General features: G+C 38.7%; 1 protein-coding gene across 2 annotated transcripts; it reads left to right on the top strand.

Annotated features, from left to right (window-relative positions):
* Nucleotides 1-1,015: 1,015 nt before the first annotated feature.
* On the top strand, nucleotides 1,016-24,531 carry MARCHF7 (membrane associated ring-CH-type finger 7). Of its 2 annotated transcripts, none has more exons than XM_021543491.3 (10): nucleotides 1,016-5,755; nucleotides 9,801-9,959; nucleotides 12,750-12,921; nucleotides 14,525-14,692; nucleotides 16,331-17,125; nucleotides 17,213-17,444; nucleotides 17,708-17,877; nucleotides 19,057-19,166; nucleotides 20,545-20,658; nucleotides 24,296-24,531. In XM_021543491.3, the coding sequence occupies exons 1-10, from the start codon at nucleotides 5,582-5,584 to the stop codon at nucleotides 24,422-24,424; spliced, it is 2,223 nt and encodes a 740-aa protein (XP_021399166.2). In that variant the 5' UTR covers nucleotides 1,016-5,581; the 3' UTR covers nucleotides 24,425-24,531. The 2 variants fall into 2 exon arrangements, with proteins under 2 accessions (XP_021399166.2, XP_021399165.2); XM_021543490.3 differs by adding an exon at nucleotides 22,428-22,476 and having other exon boundaries at nucleotides 16,331-17,444; nucleotides 24,296-24,432.
* The last annotated feature ends 563 nt before the right edge of the window (nucleotides 24,532-25,094 follow it).

The following is a 25,094-nucleotide window of genomic DNA, read 5'->3' as shown; positions in this document are numbered from 1 at the left end:
TGAAAGACAACACTGATGTCTAAACACTCTCTCTAAAACGTGTTGTGACTTCTCACTATTAGCTTTTTCTATTGCAAAAATTAGAAACAATCAACATATGTGACTTAAGATGAAGAACTCTTATTTATTAAGATATTTCTTCACAAGGTGTAAAATATTTAGATTGTTCTTTTTAAACATAAATGCTATTGCAAAGGGAAAAGGGAGTTGTTTCAGATGCTGCAGTTTTCAGGCTGAACGCGGAAGACGATTCGGGTGTCCGTGGGGATGATGCTGGGCGCATTAAAGGGAACGCTGCCGCTCCCAGCGGGGTTTTGCAGCCGCCGCCCGCGATGCCCACCCACCGCACCCCGCCGGCCCGCAGCGCCCGCAGCGCCCTCAGGGCTCCGCCCCCGCCGCGCCCCGCCGCGAGGCTAGAACGCGTGGCCACAGTTCTCGCGAGAGCTGGGAGTGGCCGCGCCTGGCAGCCGGGCGGTCTCGCGCCGCCGCCATTGTGTTGCGGGAGCGGCGCGAGCGCGCAGCCAGGCCTGGCCCGGCCCGGCCCAGCCCGGCCCGGCCGTGACGGTGAGTGAGGGCTGCCCGCGGCGGCCGCTGCGCCCGGGCTGCGCCTGGGCTGCGCCCGCTGCGCGGCCTGCTCGCCCCGGTGGAACCTTTTCGTGCCGTGCTGGAACCGGCCCAACCGCCCTTCTCTCCGCCATCGCTACCAACGGCCTCTCGCCCCGCGCCCGCTCCCGTAGCCAGGCCGTGTGACACCCGGTGCCTCCTCTTCCTCTCCGTCCTCCTCGCGGCCTCCGCCCAGCGCTTGGGGCCGAATGCTGCCTGGGTAGCGGGATCGGGTGCGGCCGCGGGCCACGGCCGGGCCCGAGCCGTGCGAGCCGCTGCCCGGGGCCCAGCGGGGGAAGTGAGGTGCCCTTGGCAGCTCTGCGCAGCACCTGCTGCCTGCGGGAGTAGCCCAGCCTTAGGACACCAGCCGCGGCAGCGTGGGCAGCCATCCATCGACATTGTAAATATTATTGCTCCTGAGTTGTCAATTTCACTATATTGAAGCTTGAGAAAATAGCCGTAACGAAGAATCGCACAGTCTGAGAGAAAGACTAGTGAGCGCCGTCTTGTTTGTCATAAAAACGTGATTGTGAGTAAGCCCCGAGGAAGACGCGTAAGCATAGTTTGCTCGGGAAAAAATATTGGGGATAATTTTATGTTAAATTGCAAAAAAACATGTAGACATGGGAGCTTGAGTCTTAGGTAGAAGTGTCAGTGCATAGTTCTAACCTAGAAGAATGAATTTAGGAGCAGTCGGTGAAGCTTATGCTTCCCTCTGATGGAGGGTACAAGATTGCTTAAAACTGGTAGTAATCATGGAAGCTGGAAAACGCTTTACTTACTCGTAGGCATGATTACGTGAAATTGCTCCTCTTTTATCGATAGAGAGGGTCAAGGCAGAAGAGAAATATTTGCTGTCTGTGTTTTACGAATCCCTTTTTGGGAAGGGGTGTAAAAATGGATGGTTAAGGATAGTTACTGTTTTTGCCTTTTGCGATTGCATTGCTTCCCTCAAATGCCTCTTGGATCTTTTAGCACTTCGTTATCTCTATCCATGACTGTGTTAGGTCTAGTTCCTCTTTTACAATGCTGTTAGAGGAATGACAGATCAAAAAAGGCAGGACATTTGATCTGTGTGCCCAAAATAGGTTGTGCTGCTCCACCTCCTTTTTCAAGTTGGTCATCTGTTTCTCAGGTATGACTTAAAAGTTTTATTTCCGAACTTGATTTCTGACTAAGTCGCAAGAGGTATTATGTATGTCCCTTATTTCAGGAGTCTCTAGAATTGTTTCAGTTTTTTTAAATGAGGCTGAGTAGTGTAACATGGCGTAAGCTGATGAAACGTGTTCTTTGATAAAGAGTGCTGCTCATCCTGCTGTACATGTACATGTTCTCATTTTTCTATTGTTGGGTCTGAGCGTGAGTAGTGTTAAAATAATGGAGAAGCCAGAAGTGTGTTTTCACCGGTTAATATGTGGAGGGTTCTCAATGAAGGGCACGTCAAGTGTAATTTTTGAGTAAGGCGTTCCTTTACTTTTTGGCAACAACAGGTTTTTTTAATCAGTTCAGACTAAGAACCCAATTTCTGGTTCTATGATTATTGTTATTATTTCTTCAGAGAAGAAATTTAAGTATTTTTTGGTCTTACTAGCTTCTATGTAAATTGAGGTGTCTGCTTTGTCATTACAGAACTCGCCCCACAGCATGTTAATTAACACTTGGGGTTTGTTGAATTCCTGTGTGTGTAAGCAAAATGTTTGAGGTTTTGAGTGTTTTTCTTCAGAAAAACCCTTAAGATGATGATACTGTAAAAGGGAACCGTTCTCATTCTGAAATATTGTATACAAGCACAATATTCCCCTTGCAGAGAAGTATTGTTGTGGCTTTAATAATGTTCTTTTAGCATGAGACCATTGTATTGCTCTGTCCTGTGCTCTGTGATAGCTTAGTCTGCTCACCTTATTTATAACCATTTCATTGTATTACTACGATCAGCATAAGCCATGTATGTATTTTGTTTGTATTCAAACTACCTATGTTGCAGCTCAGGCTTTCAAGGTACAGTACTTAAAATGGCATTCAGAGAACTCTGGGGGAAAAACTCCAAAACCCAAAAGACATCTTACTAGTGTTGGTCACCAGAGGTGAAATGCCTAGGTCTAGTTTTGTCTATCTAGTAAATGGACATCATGGCTCCATTGACTGACCACAGCTGCATCTCTGTCCATCTGGGTAAGACTATGAGGAAAGGCTGAAATAATTTGGGCTGTTTCACCTGGAGAAGAGAAGCCTCCGGCTAAACCGCATTACAGCCTTTCAGTACTTAAAAAGGGTCTGTAAGAAAGATGGGTACAGACATTTAGTAGAGCTTATTGTGATAGGACAAGGAGTAAATTTAAGAAAGGCATTTTTTATGGTGGGCACAGATTGCTCAGAGAGGTGGTGGATGCTCTGTTCCTGGAAACATGCAAGGTCAGGTGGAATGGGACTCTGATCGCTTATTGCAGGGCTGTTGGACTAGATGGCCTTGAGATATCCTTTCCAGTTGAAACTATTCTATGATTTCTGCTAGTTGGATTGAAAATAAATTTTATAATGGATGCCCAGAAATTGAAGAGCTCTCAGGCAGCAGATTTTTGAAAATTATTCATCTTAACAACATGCTTTATGTCACCAAATCTGTATTGAAAGGTAAATGTGAAATCCAATTTCCTTGATCAGAATTTCTTTGCCTAGATCATAAGGCCTTTTATTTAGCATCTTTTCAGTTCTGCATCAGACATGGTAGATGTAAAATGCCTATTCTCACGTGACTGATCTTTATAGCAGATGCTTCTTATTTGCTGGCTGAAGCAAAGACTGCAGAAAAAAATGTAAAGTTGTATGCAGGAAATGAATTGTAGTGTGTGTGCATAAACTGACACACAAAATTTTGCTTTTCCTATTGTGCTGCCTTAACTTGGTTTAAACACCTTTTTTTGGTTATAGTTTCTGCAAGATTTTTTATTTGTAGAAAGAAAATATTCTATAGATACTATTATCCTGACATACTTTGATTGAAATCACAACCTGTGCTAATTTACAAGATTAGGCTGATGGGTAACATTGTCTGTCCTCTTGGGGCCACCACTGAAGGAGAAAATTAGTTTTGTTCCTATTTATGTGTATCTGTAGAAGGAATTTGCTAATTTTGGACTCCATTTCATCTTCTGCAGGATATTGGCTGTGGTGTCCAGTCTTCCACCCCATCCTGTTCTGTGTGAATGCTCTTATTCTGTTCTGTGGATGGTGCATAAGCAATTATATTAGTATTAGATGATTTATAATTCAGTCTTTTAAGTTGTCTTACACTTCTGTCTCCTCCAATGACTCATGTGGACATTAATTCCTACTAATAGGAACATTTTATATCAGGGTAAAACATAGACAGACAGTGCTTTGTGTATCAGATCTCATCAAGATGTATGGCTGTTCTGTCCAGCCTACACTCTAGTCTATATATTGTGATATTATTTTAGCTTCACAGTTTGCGACTTTGATAGTTACTTTTTTGCACTAATTGCAGCTTCATACAAGTACTAAACTTGTAGAGCACATGATGGCAAATTACTTTGAAGGTTAAATTAACTATCATTACAGTTTGAGAATAAATATTATTGTTATGTTTTATCGATCTAATGATGCACTTGAAGCAGTGTAGTTTAGATAATTAGGCTTGTAATCAATTTCTTTTAAACTTCCACAATTAACTGGTTTTTTTTGAACTCTGGACTTCTGCTTAGAACATTCTTGTTGATACAGATGTGCTTACAACCTGAGAATTGCATAAATTGCTGAATATTTACCAAAGGTCTTAAATGTGATCTGGGAAATGAAATTAATTAATTACTTCAGTATATTAATGCGAAGTTGGGCAAGTGAGGATTTCAGATTCTTAACCGCATCTTTTGTACCTGGTGATGACTTTGACAAACACGAACAGGTTACTATGGAAGTGTGGTCTTGAAGCAGGTGTGCTCTGTAATACAAGCCTGTAGCTCTTTTGTGCACAAAGGTAAACAGTCACTTAAACTTGGTATACTTCAGAGTCCTACTTGCAAGATAAAGCATTTTGGCTGCTTTGTGTTTTGGCTGCTGCTGTAAAGCAGAGTTAGAAGTTGTTAAATAGACTGTACCACTTTGGCAAATCACCCTTTATCAGTGGGATCCTCTGCCATATGTTTGAGTTATTGCATGTCATGCTACTCTTCATGTACCGCATCATTGAGGATACTGCAATTTCCTTAAATTTTTTTAAGAGCTAACATGTGTGGTCTGCTTCTGTTTGTACTGTCCTGAGGAGGAAGAATCTAGCTGTCTGGAGTTTTAGGTAAACATTAAGTCAGATACCATTTCAAGGGCAGGGATAACTATAGGAAGCACATCTCATGTGGAAAAGGCACCAGCATTGCTTTTGAAATGCCTAGAAATAACAAAAGGCAGATAAAGACTCAGCAAGAGAGAAGTAAATTTATTAATACACTTGTGAGATAGCTTGTGCTCCTTTGCATATGTTAGCTTCCATGGGTGTTATCTTTGGAGAAGTTGAAGGCAGATAGACTGCAGATGTGTTTTTTCAGAGGAGGGTGAAGTTTCACAATTTCAACCCTGAGGAATAAGTCTGAATATAATTTCTGCAAGTGTTGAGATGCAGTTAATTAGCAAAAACATAATATATGAATTTGAGAAATTTGAGTAATCTGTTCCTGACTTGTGTTAATATGAGTACTGTGTAATTCTTAATGGAGTACTTCTTACACTTACAATTGCAAGAACATATTGTAACAAAATAATTAAAGGGACTGGTTTTCTAATGAGGGATGGGAGGAGATGTAAACAAGAGGTTACAAAAACTAGGATAAGAATTTGTTTCCCCATTTTGCTGATGCAGTCAGACCAAAGCACTGGGTAAATATTTGTATGTGTGAGTCATATTTACGTTGCACCCAGAATGACCTGTGCCTATTTTGCATGAGTTCCCTGCTTCCACGAGAAAAAAATGATCGGTATGTCTTTGTACAGGATACAAAGAATGGAGTCAAAACCCTCAAGAATTCCTCGCAGGATATCTGTTCAGGCTTCCAGCTCTCCTGTAGGATCTAGAACTGGAAACAGTTTATCTGGTGCATATAGTACAAGAGAATCTTCATGGAGATTAGAATCTGGATACCAGGTAATGTATTTTTTCCCTTTTTATAAAGTATAAATAATTTATAAGTGTCTTTTTTAACTAAATAAAACCCCAAAACTTAAGAAAGAATTTCTAAAAGACAAGAGTTTACTAACCAGGCCAGTGACAGTAATTGGTGAACTGGTAGTTCTAGATTTTCTGGTTTTACCTGCTTTTGTTTGTAGCTGCACCTTTAGAAATCAGCAGTTTAGTGAATGAGAAGGCATTCTGATAATATGGATTCATTTTCTTATGAGCCACTGCCATCTTTGAACCTGGGTAAATGGAGTTTTTTGTTGAGGGAGAGGTGAGATTTTGTTTGAACTTTGATGTGTATAGGGTGATGCAAAAAGTACAGGACTGTGTTAGTCAACACTTGTTAACTTGTCAGTTAACAAGGTTATACCATTCTGCAACACCTCCTGTGTTTATATTTTGAAAAGGTAAGAAGACAAGCTTTAGAGTCTGTCATGGTTCGGCACCTGCCAAATCCCAGGCACCCACAACAATTGCTCACTCACCCTCCCCTGCTGCAGCTAGGCAGAGGAGGGAAGAACTTAATGAAGGGTTCATGAGTTAAGGGCTATGAGAAAACACTCCAAGAGCAAAGCAAAACAGGCTTGACTTAAAGATATGAAGTGAATTTATTACTAACAAAATCAGAGGAGGATAATGAGAACTAAAATAAGCCCTGAAAAACACCTTTCCTTCTCCCAGCCCCTCTCTCCTTCCCACTGACGGCGCATGGAGAGAGGGCATGAGGGTTTTGGTCAGTTCCTTACTCAAGGTTTTTTTCCGCATGGCTCAGGTCCGGAGTCCTTCCCCTTTGAGGCCATGGGGTCCCTCCCATGGGAGACAGTTCTCTGTGAACTTCTCCAGTGTGGGTCCACTCTCATGAGCAGCAGTCCTCCCAAAACTGCTGCACTGTGGGTCACTCTTCCACAGGATGCAGTCCTCCAAGGACAGGCTGCTCCAGCCTGGGAGCTGGGGACCTCTCTCTCCATCGGGTCTCCCACTGGATCACAGCCTTCTCTAGGAATTCACCAACACCAATGTGAGCACCTCCCCCAGGGGCTGTGGGCGGATCTCTGCCTTCCCAGTGGACTCGTGGACTGCAGGGGGACAACCATGTTCTTCACCAAAGTCTGCAGAGGAATCTTGACTCTGGCGCCTGGTGCACCTCCTCCCCCTCCTTCTCCACTGACCTTGGTGTCACTGTGTTGTTTTCTCACCTCCTACTCTATTGTGGCTGAAATTAAAACTGCATCTCTACTTTTGTTTTGATTTCTTCTGAAACCTCTTATCACAACAGGTGTTATCACCATCTCTAATTGGCCCAGCCTTGACCAGCAGCTCGTCCATCTTCAGAGCCACATGAGGAATTTGCTCTGCCAAATGTGGTGGAAGCTTCCAGCAGCTAATTACAGAAGCCACCTCTCTGGTCCCCAAGGTTTTTGGCAGCTACCAAGATCCATGCTGTGCAAAACCAACAGAGACTCACATTAGTCTGTCATGTCAGTGTGTTAGTACAGCTGGGCTTTGTGTGCACTACATGGGACTGAAAAAAGGCCTTTTGCTGTTTCACAAGCAGCATTTTACACTAACCAAGCTACTTTTATGAGGAAGGGGAGCTGTGCTCAGGAGGAGGTATTCACGCTGTGCAGGTACTTGCAGTTTAGGAGGGTATTATGGGAAGCAGAGATAAAACTACTTTAGGAATTATTTTTGACACTTGGAAGCAACAGATAGCACTTTGGCTCAATTATCTTAGTACATTTTTTCTGCTCCTGTTAGCAGTTCTCACCTCAGTTTTGGGCTCAGAAATGTAAGCCCATTTTGGTCTTTGAAATTGCAGAAACTTAACTCTATGAGTAAATGTTCATATGTAAAATAAAATGGTTAGGAGTTTGGTCCCTGCTGGCAAGCTATCTGGGACGTTGTATTACATAATGCCTTTTGAGAAACAGTTTTACAAGTAATAGAACATTTTTTTTAGCTCAATTAAATGTATGTGTGTTACATTTTTGTTATCTTCAGCATGCATGAACTTGTTATTATATAGGCTGAATGTACAAGAGGAAGCAGTTGTTGGTCATTTTTGCCTTTTGGAGTTCTATGTGTTTTTTGCTGTCTGACTGCTCAGCAAAAACAAATCTAACAGTCTTACTTTTTGTAGAGCTATATGAACATAGTCCACACAGTGTACACATACTGAAAGCCATTGATCAGAAGTCATCAGCTGACCTGGTGCTGTTCAAAGATTTTGACACAGTGTACCTTTCATTATTTCATTTATTACATGAATTGCAGTGTGTTCACTGCACTGTGTATTCTTTTGACTATTTCCTGTTGAGCAAAGTGATTCTGAGCTGAGGAATGATCTCATAAAAATTGCGAGTTAAAACAGCACGGAAAATATGTGTATAGAAAATTATGTTGTGTCCCTTTTTTTCACTCCCAGTTTGTCAAAGGTACTCTGAGAAATCATTACACAAGACTGGTGCTTAGTGATAAAACTGTAGGGACTCTTAACTAACCTTTGGTATTTACAGAGCTGGTAGGGGCAAATTGCATTGTTGCTTGCAGGTTAAGATTACAGAGACTGGAGCAAGAAATTTTTAAGTCCAGTCAGATAGGAATACAAAGGACAGGCATTTTCACTTTGTTAATCCATTCAAAAACCTACCATAAAGTATTTTAAGATCTAGTTCAGTTACTTAGAAGAAAAACGTGGACTATCAGTAATTTTTTAGGTATAAGGAGGACTTGAATTTTTGTACAATTTCTATAGAGAGAGCACTTGATTATAGGTTAACTCAAAAGCTATTGGGACAGATGAGTAAAATTTATATTTGGTTTTGATTAGGGCTAACAAATAAGAAAGGTTTCTATTGGGCGGGTTTGTTGTTTTATTTTGTTGGTTTTTCTTTTCATGCACATACGGAATTCTTGTACACCATGCACTTTTGAGATTGATCTGCGTACTAGCCCCTGCTTATCTGAGGAGGCATAACAAAGAGGTTAATTGTATACTAATCAGATGTAGGGGATATAGTGTTGTTTCCAGGTAACTTTAAAATAGAAAAATGAAACTAGTGTCATGGTATGAGAAAAAAAACCCTATCCTTTACAATACAACATAGTAAACATTTTATGTTTACTATGAAAAAATGAATTTTAAGTTTTATTTTTTTTTTCAGTGGAGGCATAGGGTTAAGAGTAGTTTATAAAATTGTTTTGAATGTTTTTCTGATTAAATTTTTCAGCTACTGACAATAGACACCATAACCAGAATACCTTATGTAGGGCTTTAATTGTTAAGTTCTGACAAGGGATTTTAAATAGTCTTAAGCTGAAATGAAGGAAGAAAACAAGCTGGAATTTTTGTATTGTTTTGGTTTGGCTTTGAATGCTTTGTTGTTGCTTTTAAGAAATGGTAACAGCAATTACTTTGTTTGTAGTACTCATAGTTCATAGAGAATGGACAAATAATCACTTAAAAATGCTGCTTAGTGTTAATAAAATGGTTGAATTTCTGGGTTTTTTTTCTATTAATTTTGCTATTCTCCATTATTATTCTATGGAGCAAATTAAATTGCAGCCTCTTTTATAATCTGTTCATTGAAATTCAGTTGGTTTTCGTGGCCAATGAGGTGCTTCTGTTGTCACAGCCACCCTTTCTACCCCTGCGGGTTTTTTTGCATAACATGTGAAACTTAGACCCTTAATTCTGCCCTGTTGCTGCAGTATCCAGGTCAGGCTAATGTTTCAAAAGCCTTACATTTTAACTTTTTATTGTCCCTCGTCAAAACATAGGACAGATGAAGGAATTGCTATAAAGTACTTAAAAAAACCAAATAACACAACTTTTCCTTTTGCCAGTGGTTCTCTCTAAGTTTGTTTCATTTCTTGGCTGTCCCTCAAGGTTTCTTATTAAATGTTCCCAGATCTGTTACTGCTTCCATTTCCCTGTATTTTCAATACTCAGATCAGATACTGAGCTATTTTTGAGTTACAAGATGCATATGATAATCATGTTGTTCTTCAGGAATCCAGTTTATTGAATAGTTCCAGTAGAGACTGGAGATTTGGAGAAAGGGACACCCATGAAACTCCTTGGAAACTTACAGCATCGTCTCCAACTCGCTACTCAGGGACACTTGATCACCCTCATTCTGGAAGATTTTTGGGAAGCAGAAGCAGATTGGTGAGAATTGTTACTGTGTGATACTTGGGAAAAAATTTTGAAACCCCGGGGTTTTACTTTAGTCTTCCCTATCTGAAATGCTGCCAGCAGGGGCTCTCTCTCTAAACTCTTACAGATTTACGTTTTTAGATAAGCAAATCTTACTAATTCTCAAGATAGAGCAGAAGCTAGAAGATGGCAGTGTTTGAGAAATTCAGAGGATGAAAATAGTGAGGTGTATTAGTTTTACTGAGTTCAGAAATGCATTTAAAGTGAGTAGCTCTGTAAAAGTCCATTTAAAAAGAAAAAAAGAGAGGGGGTGATTAGAATCTCAGACATGTTATAGTCCTGTGGATGGCAAAGTTCATATTGCTTCTACTTGTTCCTTCAGGTATTTCCTGGGGGGGCGTGTTTCTTGGATGGTACTAGCTTTGTGAGTTAACACAAAGTTCATGAGTTTGGAGACTTGCTTTAAGAAATGTAATTGTGAGGTATAGTTCATAGTCTGATTGTTCTGACTTACATGCTGCTTAAATCAGCAAAAGAATGGTTGCCTGAGATTCAAGACTCAGGCCCTAAGAGTTTGTCTTATCTGGGTTCTAGTGATTTATTAAAAAAATATGGATATTGTTCTAGTACCGATATCCAACTGTGACAGACAAAAACTCTCTAACAGTTTAAAGTTAGAAAGTGTGTGTTTATTGTGTGTGGGACAGCTCCCAAATACACACCGCAGCTTCCAGGTGATTACAGAGTCTTTTTATCCATACAAGTATTGAATACCCAAAATACAAATACATATTCATAATTTTGGTACATCCCATTCTTCGCTTCATATGCTAATCATTTCAAAAGCTATAAAGCATGTGTAGTTTGTTCCTTGAAGTGAGTCGATGGTCCCTTTCATGGGGAGGGGTCCCAAATGAGGAAATAAATGAAGTCTTCCTTGTTCTGACCTTTCTACCTTTTCAATGCAAATATGACAAATGAACTCTTGGTAGAACTCCCATTCCTTGGCTTCAATTGGTTTCAGAACAGAGGAGGCCCACAATTGTCTTAGTTCCTAAAAGCTCTTTGTCAGTTTCTATATTCTTCATTATAAACCCGGCTAACTAAACATTGTGCTGACAAGTTATTAGTTAACTACTAACTCTTAACTTCATCAAGGCCTACTCATTTATTTTAATTAACTCTAGTAAGGTTTATCTCTAACTAAAATCTTAGCTCCTCTAAAATCTCTAAATTCCTTAAAATTTACGTTTCACTAGAATGTGCCTCAGTAACTCCAATAGTAAAGCAGTTTGCTTGTGGCATGCTTATTGTAGAGCAACAGTAAAACACTTGGAAGCACAATAGAAATATGAAGATAGGAAAAGCAGAAAACTGTGGACAAGTTTGGCAGGACGATAACGAAATAAAAATTCTACTCACTTTCAAAGGCCAAGATGTTTGGGCTTGAATCATTAAAGAGGTATTGGTTTTCTTAGGTACCTTGAAGGTGAAGACACTGAGATATTATTGGAGGGTGAGGAGGGAGGAGCTAGTGTGCATGTGTTGGCCTTCAAGGGAGGTCATGGCAGATGTCTACCTATAGTTTAAATGCAAATGAATCAGTGCTTCTAAGTGGTCTACATATCTAGATAAATTAGTGCTGCGGTTTTCAAGGTGAAGACCCTTCTTTCCCCCCATTAAGGTTACTTATTCTCTTAAAGTAAACTCTAATGCAAGTGAACCTTACAGAAGACGCTCTGAAAATTCCACATATCAAATAATGAATTATTAAAAAATAAGTGATATGTTAAATAGAAGATTAATAAGGGAAGGTAACATGGCTTTGTACTTGGTTGCTGAATGTTGGTTTGTTTCCCTGTTTTTTTATGATGAGGGAAATATTTAAGAGACTTCTTAGTTTGAAAGAGTAAGAAGTCATGTGTTAAACTTAGTAAAAACCATAACTAAGTAGAAATAAAACACAATGTACTCTAATTTGATTGATCTGTAAAGGATCTTGGTTGTGGATAGTTTCTAGGAAGACAAATGTTTCAATTCAGCTTTTTGATTGAGCTTAACTTTTTTATATGAAAAAAATAAACCCAAAGTATTTAAAGTAGAAAATTAATGCCTTAACTGTAAGTAACCAGATGAACAGCTTTGTAGGCTATTCCAAACTTTATATTTTAAGTCTTATAGTGCTAATTTTATTTCAGTGCTGTACACTGCAAAAATTGTATTGTACCTGTTCTTTACTCTGAAATCCTTCAGTTGCACTTGAGCTTATTGTAATCAAAATATACTTGTTTCAAACAATTTTCCTGAATCTCACTCCTTAGTTAATTGTATTTTAGGTTGATAAAAAATATGTTGGATTAGTTAAACTGTTAAATAAAACAATGTAGCCTCTTCAGTTTTGGCCATTTCTGGACAGCAAAATATGTTCCCTTGGGGATCTGTAGAGCTATATTTGATTGTGTTTATAGCATCTTATGGGCCAGGAGTATAATTTTTTTCCACCTTTTTGCGCCAGTTTTTTGTTGTAAGCCACATCTATCTGGAAAGGAAATAAAATGCTGAACGTTATAGAAACTGACTTTTGTGTGTAGGACTGTATTGGGTAAACCTGGAAATACTAGTCAAGAGCACAAGCGTAATTCCTACTTTATTTTTATTTTTAAATAATTTTTTTTTTTAAAGAAAAGCGTTTGTATTTAAAGTTATTCCTTACAATGTTTGTGAGTTTTACATTATGTACACTTTTGTGCCGTATAAGTGCATCTGATGTACTATGTCATTTATTTTTTAATGTTATTTCAGTCTACATCTTCTTCCTCTCATTTCACATCTGGGTGTTATGGTGAGTCTGAGAGAACTCAGGGAGCATATTCAAGACTGCATAGCCAGCAGCAAGATAGTGATTCAAAGAGACCTAAACTATCTTGTACATCTACCTCTTCTGTGAGAAGTAATGGCTTGACTGCCTTTTCAGGTGAGAGGTTGATTACTTGAGCTGAGTTACATCAAAATTGTCTGAGTAGTAAGATCAGGTTTTACCAAGTTTTAAAAGACTTGCTTCAAGTATTATGCTTATGTGTTTCTTAAGTAATAAAAATTTATGCCCATCTGAAGAGTATGTTCACAGTGATAGCAGTATCCAAAGTTCCAAGTATGCTGTTAACATGGTCTTTTGAAAGTCCAGTTGTACTCATGTCATTTCAGAATTATTAGCTGTACTTAATCCGTTTGTGGTTAAGCTGAACTTCATGGCTCAAACATAGCTTCATTGGTTAAGATTTCAAAAAAAGAATGAGTGCAGCTGTTCTTGTTTAATGAGTCAAATGGTGTTGATACATCAATGTGTGCCAGGGACAGCAGAAAGGAAATCTTTACCATACTTAGCAATATGTTCAAGCACAGTGTCATGGCTGGTTAAAGCACTATTGTAAGGGCTCAGGGAAGAAAGAGTTCCTTTTTTAGCAGGGCCTGAACTCATTCTTCAGGTCCTGGCTAAAGAAACATTCTACACTAAGAGCTCATTCAGGAAAACCTGAGATTTTCATTGAAGCTGTGGGTAAGTTTGTGAAACTTGCCAGCAGAAGTCTAAAGCTCAGGAAGTAACAGTCAACAGCTTACACTGAAAATATTTCTAAACCATTTTGATACAGGTTGTTAAATTAATTCAGATTACCCTTGTGAGTATGGATTAATAGGTTTTTTAATAACCCCTTATGGAATTGCATAGACATCCAAATAAAAATTAATTATTGCTCAAACCTCAGTATTATTCATACTTTCTTACTTCAATAAATTGACAACTGTTAACATTTCACATTATGGTGTAGGAGTGTTTCTCTTTCCATTTCTGCCTTGGTTGGTTGTCACACTGCCGATCAACGAGTGCTTAAATTTGTTTTTCTATGTTAGCAATGAAGTGATATCAGGTGAATTTTTCAGAGCCATTGAAGAAGACTCTTTAGGAACTAGAGTTTTTTCCCCAGCTGATGTATATGCAGCTTGCTATGCAGTTGTTGGAGTGGTCAACAAAAAACAAGATCCATTTTCACGCTGAAGTGTTTTGCTCTGTAATATGAACGAGGATAGTGCTAGTCATTGTTCTTAAAGCTGTGTCCAAACTGCATTTAAGCTTCATCAGCTGTTTTTATGAGAAATGAAATTTCTTCTAAGTAGTGTCAAGTAGAGTGGCAGCATTTGCTAAGTCTCAGGCTGCTGTTTTGCTATAATGTGAAACCTTTTTAAAAACTAGCTGCCATTAGGAGGCAAGATGCTACTTCTCTTCTGTCCTGTAAGAGTGTTAATGGGTCTGACTTTTCACAAAAGTATTACTACTTTTTGTTCTACGTAGCCTTCTGAGCCAGCTTTCTGCAAGATGAAGTGCCTGCATCAGCAGAGTGCACTTAGCTTTATGTTGGCACCTGGGTCCTTGGTCCGTGGAAATGTTAAATGTATAGTGGTCCAAGTGGTAGTGTTAAACTTACCCTTGATATGAATAACGAAAATGTCTGCATAAGTGCCAGTTTTAACGGATTTTTAGATGATTACAAAAATGGGATTTATTTACTTTTTCTTTCTAGATTCCTCATGGAGATACAGTAGGATTCCTAGATCTTCATCAGTAATGCTTGGCTCCCTTGGAACTGATCTGGTGAGAGAGCGAACACAGTTAGAAAGAAGAACAGATCTGTCTGTTAATAACCTGGTGGATCCCAGCTACGGGAACAGTGATTTTTCACCTTCAGCATGTATGTTTTGTGTAACTGAAAACTCATAAGCCTACAGTTTGTATTGCTTTTAGTTTCTTAATGTGTTCATAGGATGACAGAATGATTTGGTTTGGAAGGCACCTTTTGTTCTACCTCCTGCCATGAGCAGGGACACTTTCCACTATCCCAGGTTGTTTCAAGCCCTGTCCGACGTGGTCTTGAACACTTCCAGGGATGGAGCATCCAAAACTTCACTGGGCATGTTCTTTTAATACTTCATTCAAAACATGAATACAAAATAGATTTTAAAGTATCCTTTTAAATAAAGTTTATTGGCCACTCTTCATGCGTTGACCAAACCATCAAAGGATATATGAATGGTCTAGCTTGTAGACGCATTGTGGTGTTGGTGGTCGCCACTGTAACTCTGTGATTACTCAGTAAAGCTCTTTTCTTGTTTGTCTTAAAATCTCTTTGTATTTAGGTATGGGTTGAGAAATAATGTTGATTTGACCCAAGGAAGTTTTTTCTTAAAGGTGCATATTATCTTTTTTTATTTGGGTTCTCAAGTGGTTATTAGGGAAAACTGCTAGCCTACTGAAAATAACAATGAAAAAAACCACACTTTCCATGAGGTCAGAGGTTTGTCTCATAGCAACTTCTAGGACTAGTAAGGACTTCAGCACTGTAATTTTCACTTTCTGTTCAGAGTGCTGTGGACCTTCTAGAGCTGTGTCAGGGGAAGCTCACCATTAGTCTTATCTGCAGCCTTTTGCAGATGCATTAGCTGTATTTTGTCATGCAGAAGTTAAAGAAAATGCCACGTTTCTAAGTATAGAAGATAAGCAGAAAAGATAAAAATTACTTTCAGAATTCGTCCCATTGTCTTGCCTTGACAGAAGAGTATATTTTAATGTCATCATACTCCTAGCACTGTTTAGTAAGTGGACAGTTCAACTACTCTACCTGCTAGAGTCTAATGGGAGAAGTGTATTAGTGATCAGCCTTGCTTTGTACTGTCTGTGCTGCATTTCTAACAGTAGTGCTGCTATTAAGTGCTATAAAAATAACTCCCAACTGTGTTCCCTGATGTGTAATCAAAAACATATGGTAGATGATTGGCATCTGTGCAGATGTTTCATTAGCTGGAATCTGCCAGGTAAATAAAGCTCATCTTCAGTGGTAAATTGTAATTGCAATGCAGAACCTATTAAAGGAAAGTCACCAAAACTGCAAAGATGAAAGTTTTAAAATTGAGACTACATAGAGAGCTTCTGTTTCCTACCTTCATCTATCCATGCTTGTTCCTCTGTCCCCTTTTTCCCACCCACAACCACCCAGTACAGCCATTTGAGGAAGGAGACTAGCCACCTCAGCTGCTTCATGTGAACTACGGTTCATCTGCAGTGGAATTCTCAGTGTTGAGATGCTCAGACAGCACTTACAGAGGATGTGCTTGTAAGAATGATAGAATGGTTTGGGTTGGAAGGGACCTTTAAAATCCCCTAGTCCAGTCGCCCTGCAGTGAGCAGGGACATCTTCATCTACGATAGGTTGCCGTGAGCAGGGACATCTTCATCTACGATAGGTTGCCTAGAGCCCTGTTGAACCTGACCTTGAATGTTTCCTGATATGTTTGAGCACATCTTGTCATTTTCCTCTGCTTTTCTGCAACAGATATTCAAGACAGGCCTGCCTCTTCATATGCAGAGGGAGCAAGACCAAAAGAGAACTCATTAAGCACTTTGAGGCTGAATGCAACCATGAACCACCAGTTGCCTTCTGATCATCAGCCATCTTTTTTCAACAGAGACTCTAACATGAGCTCTTCAAGATCCAGCTATTCTTCAAGACAAAGGAGAAATGAATTGGAATCTCCCCAGAGGAGTGTGCAGCCAGCATTTTCTCTTACTGCTGCTAGAGATGAAATCCCTTCCTCAAGTGGTTCTGAAAGGATTTTATCTTCTCAGAGGTCATTGAATGAGTCTGCAGCTGACAGTGAAGGGAGGCGCACAACCAGACAGCTGCTGTCTCGTTTAGCATCTAGTATGTCATCTACATTTTTCTCTCGAAGGTCTAGCCAAGACCCATTGCATGCAAGGTCATTAGGCTCTGAAGAGTCAACAGTGGTCCCAGGAATTCAAGCTACTGCTCTGTCAAGTAGTAATGGAGCTGCAACTCCAGAAGTTACAGGACTTCAGTCATCTGAAGCTTCTCAGGGGTTCAGTTTTCTTGGACGAAGATGGGGTTTATCAGGAGTTTCACAGAATCGCAACTCTGATTCTGATGGGGAAAGTTACAGACCAGACAATGAAAGTAGAAGCACGGGATCCTGGTTGTCATCCTCTTTGAGGAACAGATGTACACCTCTCTTTACCAGAAGAAGAAGAGAAGGAAGAGATGAATCTGCAAGGATCTCTACCCCTGATACAACTGCTAGATCACAACATTTCTTCAGAAGGAGAGAGTCAGGTGAGGAGACCTCTCTTGAAGCATCAGATAACCCTCCTCGGGCTTCTGTTAGCAGACCAATGCCTGCAGTGTCTGTTATTTCTACAGCTACTGCCTCCCCACCAGATTCAGCCCCCAGTGGAAGAAGTTCGGGAATTCTGCCTGCTTCTCTCTTTCGCTTTGCAGTGCCTCCAACATTAGGAAGCAGTCTGTCTGACAATCTTATGATAACTGTAGATATTATTCCCTCTGGCTGGAATCAGTCTGATGGACAAGAAAGTGGCAAGTCTAAAATACCACCTTCAAGAGATCCGGAAAGACTCCAGAAAATTAAAGAAAGGTAAGTTAGTATGTTCTTTTTGCAACAGTAAAATGTACCTGTTTTAACCTGAGAGGGCTTTCTGCAGTTGTGATTTTAAAAGAAAACTTTCCTTTAGAGGAGGTGTCAGCTCAGTCCCCTGTCCACTTATATTCTCACTTTTGTCTTTAAAGAAACTTTTTTTTATTCTCACCCGTTTGAGAACAGTTTGATAAGTGGAATTCTCATTTTAAAAAGTCCTACATGAAATATCACAGCATTTGTTGGTATTCCATCCTATTCAGCCTGCTTTTAGAAGATTCTGAAGATGAAGAGGGTGACTTATGCAGAATCTGTCAGATGTCCTCTGCAAGTTCTGACAACCTTTTAATAGAGCCATGCAAATGCACTGGAAGTCTGCAGTATGTTCACCAGGAGTGCATGAAAAAATGGCTGCAGTCAAAGATAAATTCAGGTAAAGCAAACTCTAGACCAAGGTAGACTTCTAGTTATACATGGAGGCTTATCAGAAGAGTTGCAGTTACTGAAGTATTTAGTTGAAAAGCAAGCAGTGGGGACAAACAGTAGTGTGACACTTCCAGGCTTTTTGTGTTCTGTGCAGCCTCTCATGTGAGTAGTTCGAAGAACTGTATTTCTTTAGAGAACTACATTTTTTGGGGTCATCTACTAAGATGTTAGATGAAAGATAACATTGAAAAAGTGTAGCTTTAGAATTATTCTGCCACTTCAGTGATACTACTTTGGGTAGCATTTGTTCCCCCACCCTTCCTTATGGAAATGATTGTGCTTTTTTCCAAGACTTCTATAGCTGAGCTAACTGTTAGCAGTGATAGGAATTTGAAAATCCAGAAATTATTTTGAATTGTAACCAAAGTATGTTATTTTTTTTTCTTAAAGATACTAACTCCTGTGCAAGGCACTTTAAAAATGCTTGTTCAAAAATTACTTCAAAGTGCATATATAATTCTTTAAGAATTTTAAGAAATGCTTCAGATATTGCATGTTGTAGAAATATTTCTGTAACAGATTGATTGACCGGTTAGTATCTGTTATCTGCAGTATTCTTAAAAGTAGGTGGCTTGATAGAAGACATGAAATACTTTATACTAAAGGATGGTGCTAATATCTGACTTTTTTACTCAGCACCAGAGGATGTTTTAGAAGCCTCAGCCTGTAGAAGAAAATTACTTTGAATTATTTAGCTATATATGAAGACTTACATACACTATCAACTTGCTGTCTGTTTTAAAACTGGTACTTAAGACAAAATGTTACTTAACAATGTTCTAGTATATTTATTTTTACTTCTGTGTGTATTTGGATTACATGGTAAAATTCGGAAAGCCCAAGAAGCTGTTTTATACCAGACTTGCAGGAAGAGGCATATTAATGCCCAGAGTGAATGGGAGGCAAAAGAGGTGCAGCTGGATAGAGAATAAACATTCTACAGTGTTTAAATTCTGACAGTAGCAGATGTCACTACATTCCTATTAGAGGCTTGCTTTTCTTCTAACCTTGATCTGCAAAATAAAACCAAAAATTACAGAGTTTTTAATGTTTATGTGAGTGTGTCATATGTTACGGATTGTTGAAATTTGACACTGAGTTTTCCCCTTGCCTGCCACCCCACCAGGTTCTTCTTTGGAAGCAGTGACAACTTGTGAATTGTGCAAGGAGAAGTTGCATCTTAATCTGGAAGACTTTGACATTCATGAACTCTATAGGGCACATGCAAATGAACAAGTTAGTATATTTTACCTTATTTGGTAAGTGTTGATGTAGTGCTGGGAGGACAGTTTTTAGAGAAGCCAAATGCATCTCAGACGGACTGTTATGCATATTAAGTAATGTTAATGTGGAACAGACTTTTCTTCTCAATATTCCAACTACCAGTACCTTCCTGCTACGCTTCCTACAGCTGAGCTTTCAGTAAGTGTAATATATCTCTTTCCATAGTTGCGTATCTGTCATCTAGCTTTGTAATCCAGTGTCTCTGCCACATAGGTGCAGTGTGAAGTCTAGCATGATTAGATTGAATTTCACATTAAGTCAGGTGTTGTTGTCACTTTTAGCTGGTTTTGGACACAGTTTAGCAGTTGTTTTAAACATAAAATTACAAACTTCTTTTGTTTCATTAGAGTGGTAGAAACTAACCTCTGTTCCAGCAGTTTCTAACTGCTCCTTCAAATAATTCACTAACTTAAACAATAATCAAAGGCCCATTGGTATTAGACTTGTTATTTAAAATCGAATGTCTGAGAACTACTGGATTGCGTAGTATTTAAAAAAGAGTAAATAAGACAAAGCTGGTGTTTTTAATCAACTTTATTTGGAGGGTTTTTTCCTATTCTCTCAGTTGTAATCTGACAATATACAAAGACTAATGCTATTAGCCTACCTCAAATGTTTAAAGAAAATACCAAGTGACATCAATTTTGGGGCAAAACATTGGCCTCTAATATTTTTATTATTTAAAGTAAGTTCTTACCCTAGTACTCTTAATTCCTGTTTATTTGGGGAGTCTCTGAAAGGTATTTTTCAAGAGTGCTAATTATCTTGTTTTAGTGCTAGTGCTTATTAGTTGCTGTCATTGCACTTTACTAGAAATAAGAACTTGGAATTTTTTTTGTAAAGAATTTACTAAATTATCTGTTCAGCAGAAGCATTTTAAAAACTTTTCTCTTACCTTAGCAGGTAAAGGAATTCCTTAAATATTTGTAACATCATAACATTCTTAAAATAGATTCCTTTATTATGGCTTTCTGTAAAGCCTTGGGACCACAGAGAAGAAACCAGCAATACTGGTTTTATTTCCTCAAGTGATATAATACTCTGATTTGCACATTCTTTCCTCTGAACTAATCATGCTGACTGAGATTTTATTTGTAGAACTATTTATTTTCAAGGATAATATGTTAGATTTGGGGTGGATGGGAAGGACCAGAAGCATAACTAGCTTTTCAGCAGCTTAAATTTTTTAGTATTACATTTTCCTAATTCTTTCGGAACAATTAGAGATAAATCTGTAACGGTTTCATTAAAATCTAATTGTTGTTCTACTTGAAACATATATGCAGATGTATTACTGACATTCTGAATGTTTCTTTTGATCTCCTTTAAGGCAGACTATGAATTTATCAGCTCTGGTCTCTACCTTGTAGTGTTGTTACACTTATGCGAGCAGCGCTTTTCTGATATGTTAGGAACTGCAATTGAGGCCAGCACACGTGTCAGAGTAAGTATGCAGTGATTTTCTGGCAGGAATTGCTCATACAGAGAACTTGCAAACAGATTGTTACCTTGAGTGACCTAGGACTAGATAGCCAAGAAACAAACTTTTTAAACAAATTTAGGTTTAAAATGGGCTGTGCTTGTCAGTGCACCGTGTTTGATTGGAAACTAATAAATTGGAATAATTGCAGGTACTCTGCTACAGAATACTTTCTGTCAAGGTTGTTGGTAATTTATTAGTTAGCATACAGATAGCATACGTGTTGTCATGATTATTGTGAATTTAAGCAAAACGGGAGGTTAACCTCTCTGCCAGGTGTGTAGTTAAGAATGTTGTACTACCTGATTTGTTTAATTTTTCTCATTATGCAAGTCTCCTATTGCAAAGGCCTGGCACTTGTGCTTGTCTAGTGCACTAGACTAGTGCTCGTCTGCCAGACTACACCTAAAAGTGTACTTGAATATTAACATTCTGCAGCAGCCTATAGCTGTCGTATGGTTTCTCTAGCATTAGTCCAAACTCTTATTTGTTGCATTTGACTGCATTCTCGTCACTTGCAATGCCTGGCTTAGGAACGTGTTTAATATACCTTTAACCAGTAAGAGATCAGCATACAGCGTTCTTTCTGCACAGTGATTCACTCATAAATCCAGTATTCTTCATGGTTATTTGATACTAGATAATTAATCAGTGCTCTTAGTCAACTGAGCTCCTGAAAAGCTGGTTATTTTTGGATTTTTTTCTTACGTACAAAGAAGTGACAGTATTAACCTTATCTAGTGCATATGGTAGTGGTTGGCTGGTAGCAGGTAGTAGATCTTTGGAAGAGGCAAGACTGCTCTGCCTAATCTCTTAATGTATTAGAACAGTGCTCCTCTTCTCTGTACAGATCCAATATAGGGCTTGTATTCTATGCTACAAGTGTAGAGATATAAAAGATGCATGATCTAATTGTAGCCAGCATCCAGCACAGATTGTTTAGCTTGAGTGTATTGCAGATGTTTTTACCGGTTTCCCATCAGAGGAGGCATTACATACTTGAGTGTGTGACACTGCATTTTAAACCAGTGAGAGCACCAATGCTGGTATTTTATATCAAGCATATGAATAAGCTGTGGAAGCTCTTGTTATCTGCTGTGTCTCAGTGTCTGGACTTTTAACTGAAGCAGTGATGCAGATTGGCAGTGACAAAAGAAAACCACTTGGCTGAGACTTTAATTGTAGGAATTTTGGCTTTGGGTTTTGATACTGCGTGTTTCTTACATCAGACTGCCACCATTGCCCAATAGTAATCATGCTCTTAAGATTTTTAACTGTAAACAAAAACTTGTGTTTATGCATTTTTCCTAAACCACATACATTCAGAGGGCTCTGTTTTGTTGTATTAGTCATGAATTAAACAAAATGGATTTAACTAATGCAAGTCCTTACTGTGATTGTTTTTCTGCATTACAGTTTCTAGGAATGGTTTTCATTAAACTGACACTTGTTTATGTTTGCTGCTTTCAAACTTGATGTGTTTTATAGTCACAAGTCGCTACCACAAACATTTTAAAGCTGAAATAACTGCAGTAGCAATTTGAAGTCTAGAGTGTGGGGATTTATGTTAAATTTTGCATTGTTTTTTGTAAATTGGGCAAATGGGTTAGTTAACCAATATCTGTCATGAACCTTTGGGATGTAAAAAGTGAAGAAAAATTTGCTAACTTGTTGCAAATGTCTGCAGGTAACTTTGCAACTTTTAAACTACTTTCTCTCTGCCTTGTTTCTAGTTTATTAACCTTGCAAGAACTCTTCAGGCACATATGGAAGATATTGAAAGTAGGTGCTTCCCCTCTTTTCCTCCCCTCCCATTAGTCAACTAAAAGTTAACGAGTACAATCCTCCTTGCCAAGATTCATAATACTGAACATAATTACTGAAAACCTTACTCAGCAGTGCTTTTTCCATCATCAGTAGAATTATTCTGAGGGGGAACCGATTTTAATTCTCCATGATTAACTTGCCAAGAGCACACAGTTGTTTAAGACCACAGAAGAATTATCTGCAGTCACTAACAAAATTCCATAGTAGTTACAGTTTGGTTATTGTAGTTCTGGTAATTCATAATTACAGGATAAATTATGACCTTCAGGTTGCTTCCTTTTACAAGCGAAAGTAGGAAAGAAAGTAGTAGGAAAGAAACATTTAGAATTTAATTTTACTGCATTTAAATTAGACACTTGTATTGCCAGCTTTCTTCCCTTTCTTTTTCTTTCTCTCTTCTCACCTTTGTTTTTCCCATTCACATACACTTTTTGGTTGTGTGGGTTCCTTGATCAGATCTCTAATGAATTCTAAAAGTTGCCAATTTTGGCAAAGCATTAGCCTATTTTCATCTAATGTCTTTTTTGTGGGTGTGTGCTTAAATTCAAAACTATATGCTGATATGTTACATTTCTCGTAAATACACCCTGGATCTGTTTCTGGGCGTGTTGAATAGGCAGTGCAAGGGAAGTTGGTCTGCCCTTTTTTTCCTAGTGTGTACGTGTCTGTCAACTGTATATGAGTTTTCAGTACACAGGATGCATTTGGAATACCATAAAGAAAGGGAGTGTGTGTGTGTGTGTGAAAGAGGGAGTTCTGGTTCAAGGTGATTATTTCTGCATTCAGAGTGGTCAAATGTGGACTTGAGTTATTCATTCCTAAGTTATGTGCATTTTCTCTATTAGAGGAAAAATTAAGGAGTGTCATTTTACTCCTTAATTCAATCTATATTTGATTCAGCTTTTAACCTGCAGATGAGGAATACTGAGTTCTAGATTTATTATTGATGCACTTCAGTTACATTTTTAAGAACTGAAGAAGCAAGGAGTTAGACTTTTCTTCTTTCTGTGTTCAGGGATGGAACAAGTTATTCCAGTATAGATACTTCCTTGCCTGCAGACCTTGCTTAAGAGGACACACTAAATTCCTGTTACAGAGAAGCTAACATTTTACAAACCTGATGTAGATGTGCATACTGACTTTTCTACAATAGTTGACAAGTGTGCATTTGTCTTTTAACTCGCCTTGCAATGACAAAATCCCGTGCATATGTGGGCTTTGTGTTCGTCTTGCATATGCTGAAAGGACAGGACTAGAGAGAGGAGCCGCTTCCAAGCAGGCCCAGTTTGCATTAAGCAACATACATATATATTTATATATATAAAACGTAAGAGTCTATTTTTAGACTGCTGGATCATTCTAGGTATTTTTAGTATCCAAGTTGCTAACTTAGTAATTTCTTTCCCTTATATTGGGTGCTGCTGTCATGGATTGAGTATATCCTCTTCTGACTACTGCTGGAATTAGTCACTCTAAGCACTACATAAAAGTTGAATCTCTGGCATAATTAAGTTTTCTTCCTCTTATTTTGAGGAAGGAGAGTAGGAGGACACAGCAAATTGTATGATCTGTTGAGTTTTGATTTGAAAATGCTGTATTTTTCTGACATTAAATGCATTTAAGAATTAAGTTATGTAATTACTCAAGGTTTGGGTGGGTATTGCAGTCTGCTATTTGATATTATAAAATCACCTTTATTTCCTCTACTCATCCTAAAGTGCTTTAATTTTGCACATTTTTGTCAAGGTATCTGATTACTGTGTTGTCCCAACAGCTTCTGAAGATGACTCTGAAGACTGATGCTGGAAGAACTTTCTTACTGCAAGAAACAAATGGAATTGCTGCAGAAATGCTGAAGTGGCAAGAACAACATCAATATGCATTTTTTTATTCCTCTCCTTAGTAAAACGCGCATTGAATATTACTGTAGTTTTTGAAGCATTGTTGAATTCAAAATCAACTGCTGCACAGTGGAGCTCAGTAGACTTGAGAACTACTCAGCATGTGTGAGGATTAGATACATAGAAAGCAACCTCCCTTTTCAAATTATGAGGATGTTGTGCTTTGTTTTGGAAGACATTGGAGTCTGAATATTTAAGGAAGCTCTGTCTCCCTTTGTGTTTCCTTCTTACTGTAGTCAAAGTTCTGGTTTTGTCTTACCGAGTTTTGCTCCTGTACTGGCACTAAGTGGTTATAAGGGGTTTCAGGGGGAGGGTGGGGATGCCCGTGTACTTAAATAGGTTTCGTTTGGGTGTTCTTAAATGCCTCTTTTGCTGCATCATATAACTGATTGCTTCCATTGTTAATGAATGAACAGGAGGATAAGCAAGGTACTGTAGAGATTGTTTGGCTTTAGGCTTATTTGAAGATTATTATTTAACTCAAAAAGCAATAAGAACTTGCAGTGGTCTTTTAATACTTGGTCATGGCTTTTTTATGTACCAGTTTGGAAATCTGAGATTATATTTGATATCATGTGGCTATTCCATTATGGAATATTGCAGGTGTAAACTCTTGCATTTCAGCATTCCTGGCAGATATGCAACTTGACAAAGACCTCTGGTTGTTTAGTT

Source organism: Lonchura striata, chromosome 8 (genome assembly GCF_046129695.1).
Source record: "Lonchura striata isolate bLonStr1 chromosome 8, bLonStr1.mat, whole genome shotgun sequence".
Classification (NCBI taxonomy): Eukaryota; Metazoa; Chordata; class Aves; order Passeriformes; family Estrildidae; genus Lonchura; species Lonchura striata.
Note: the sequence above shows the minus strand (reverse complement) of the source record. Positions and strands in the feature narration are given on the sequence as shown.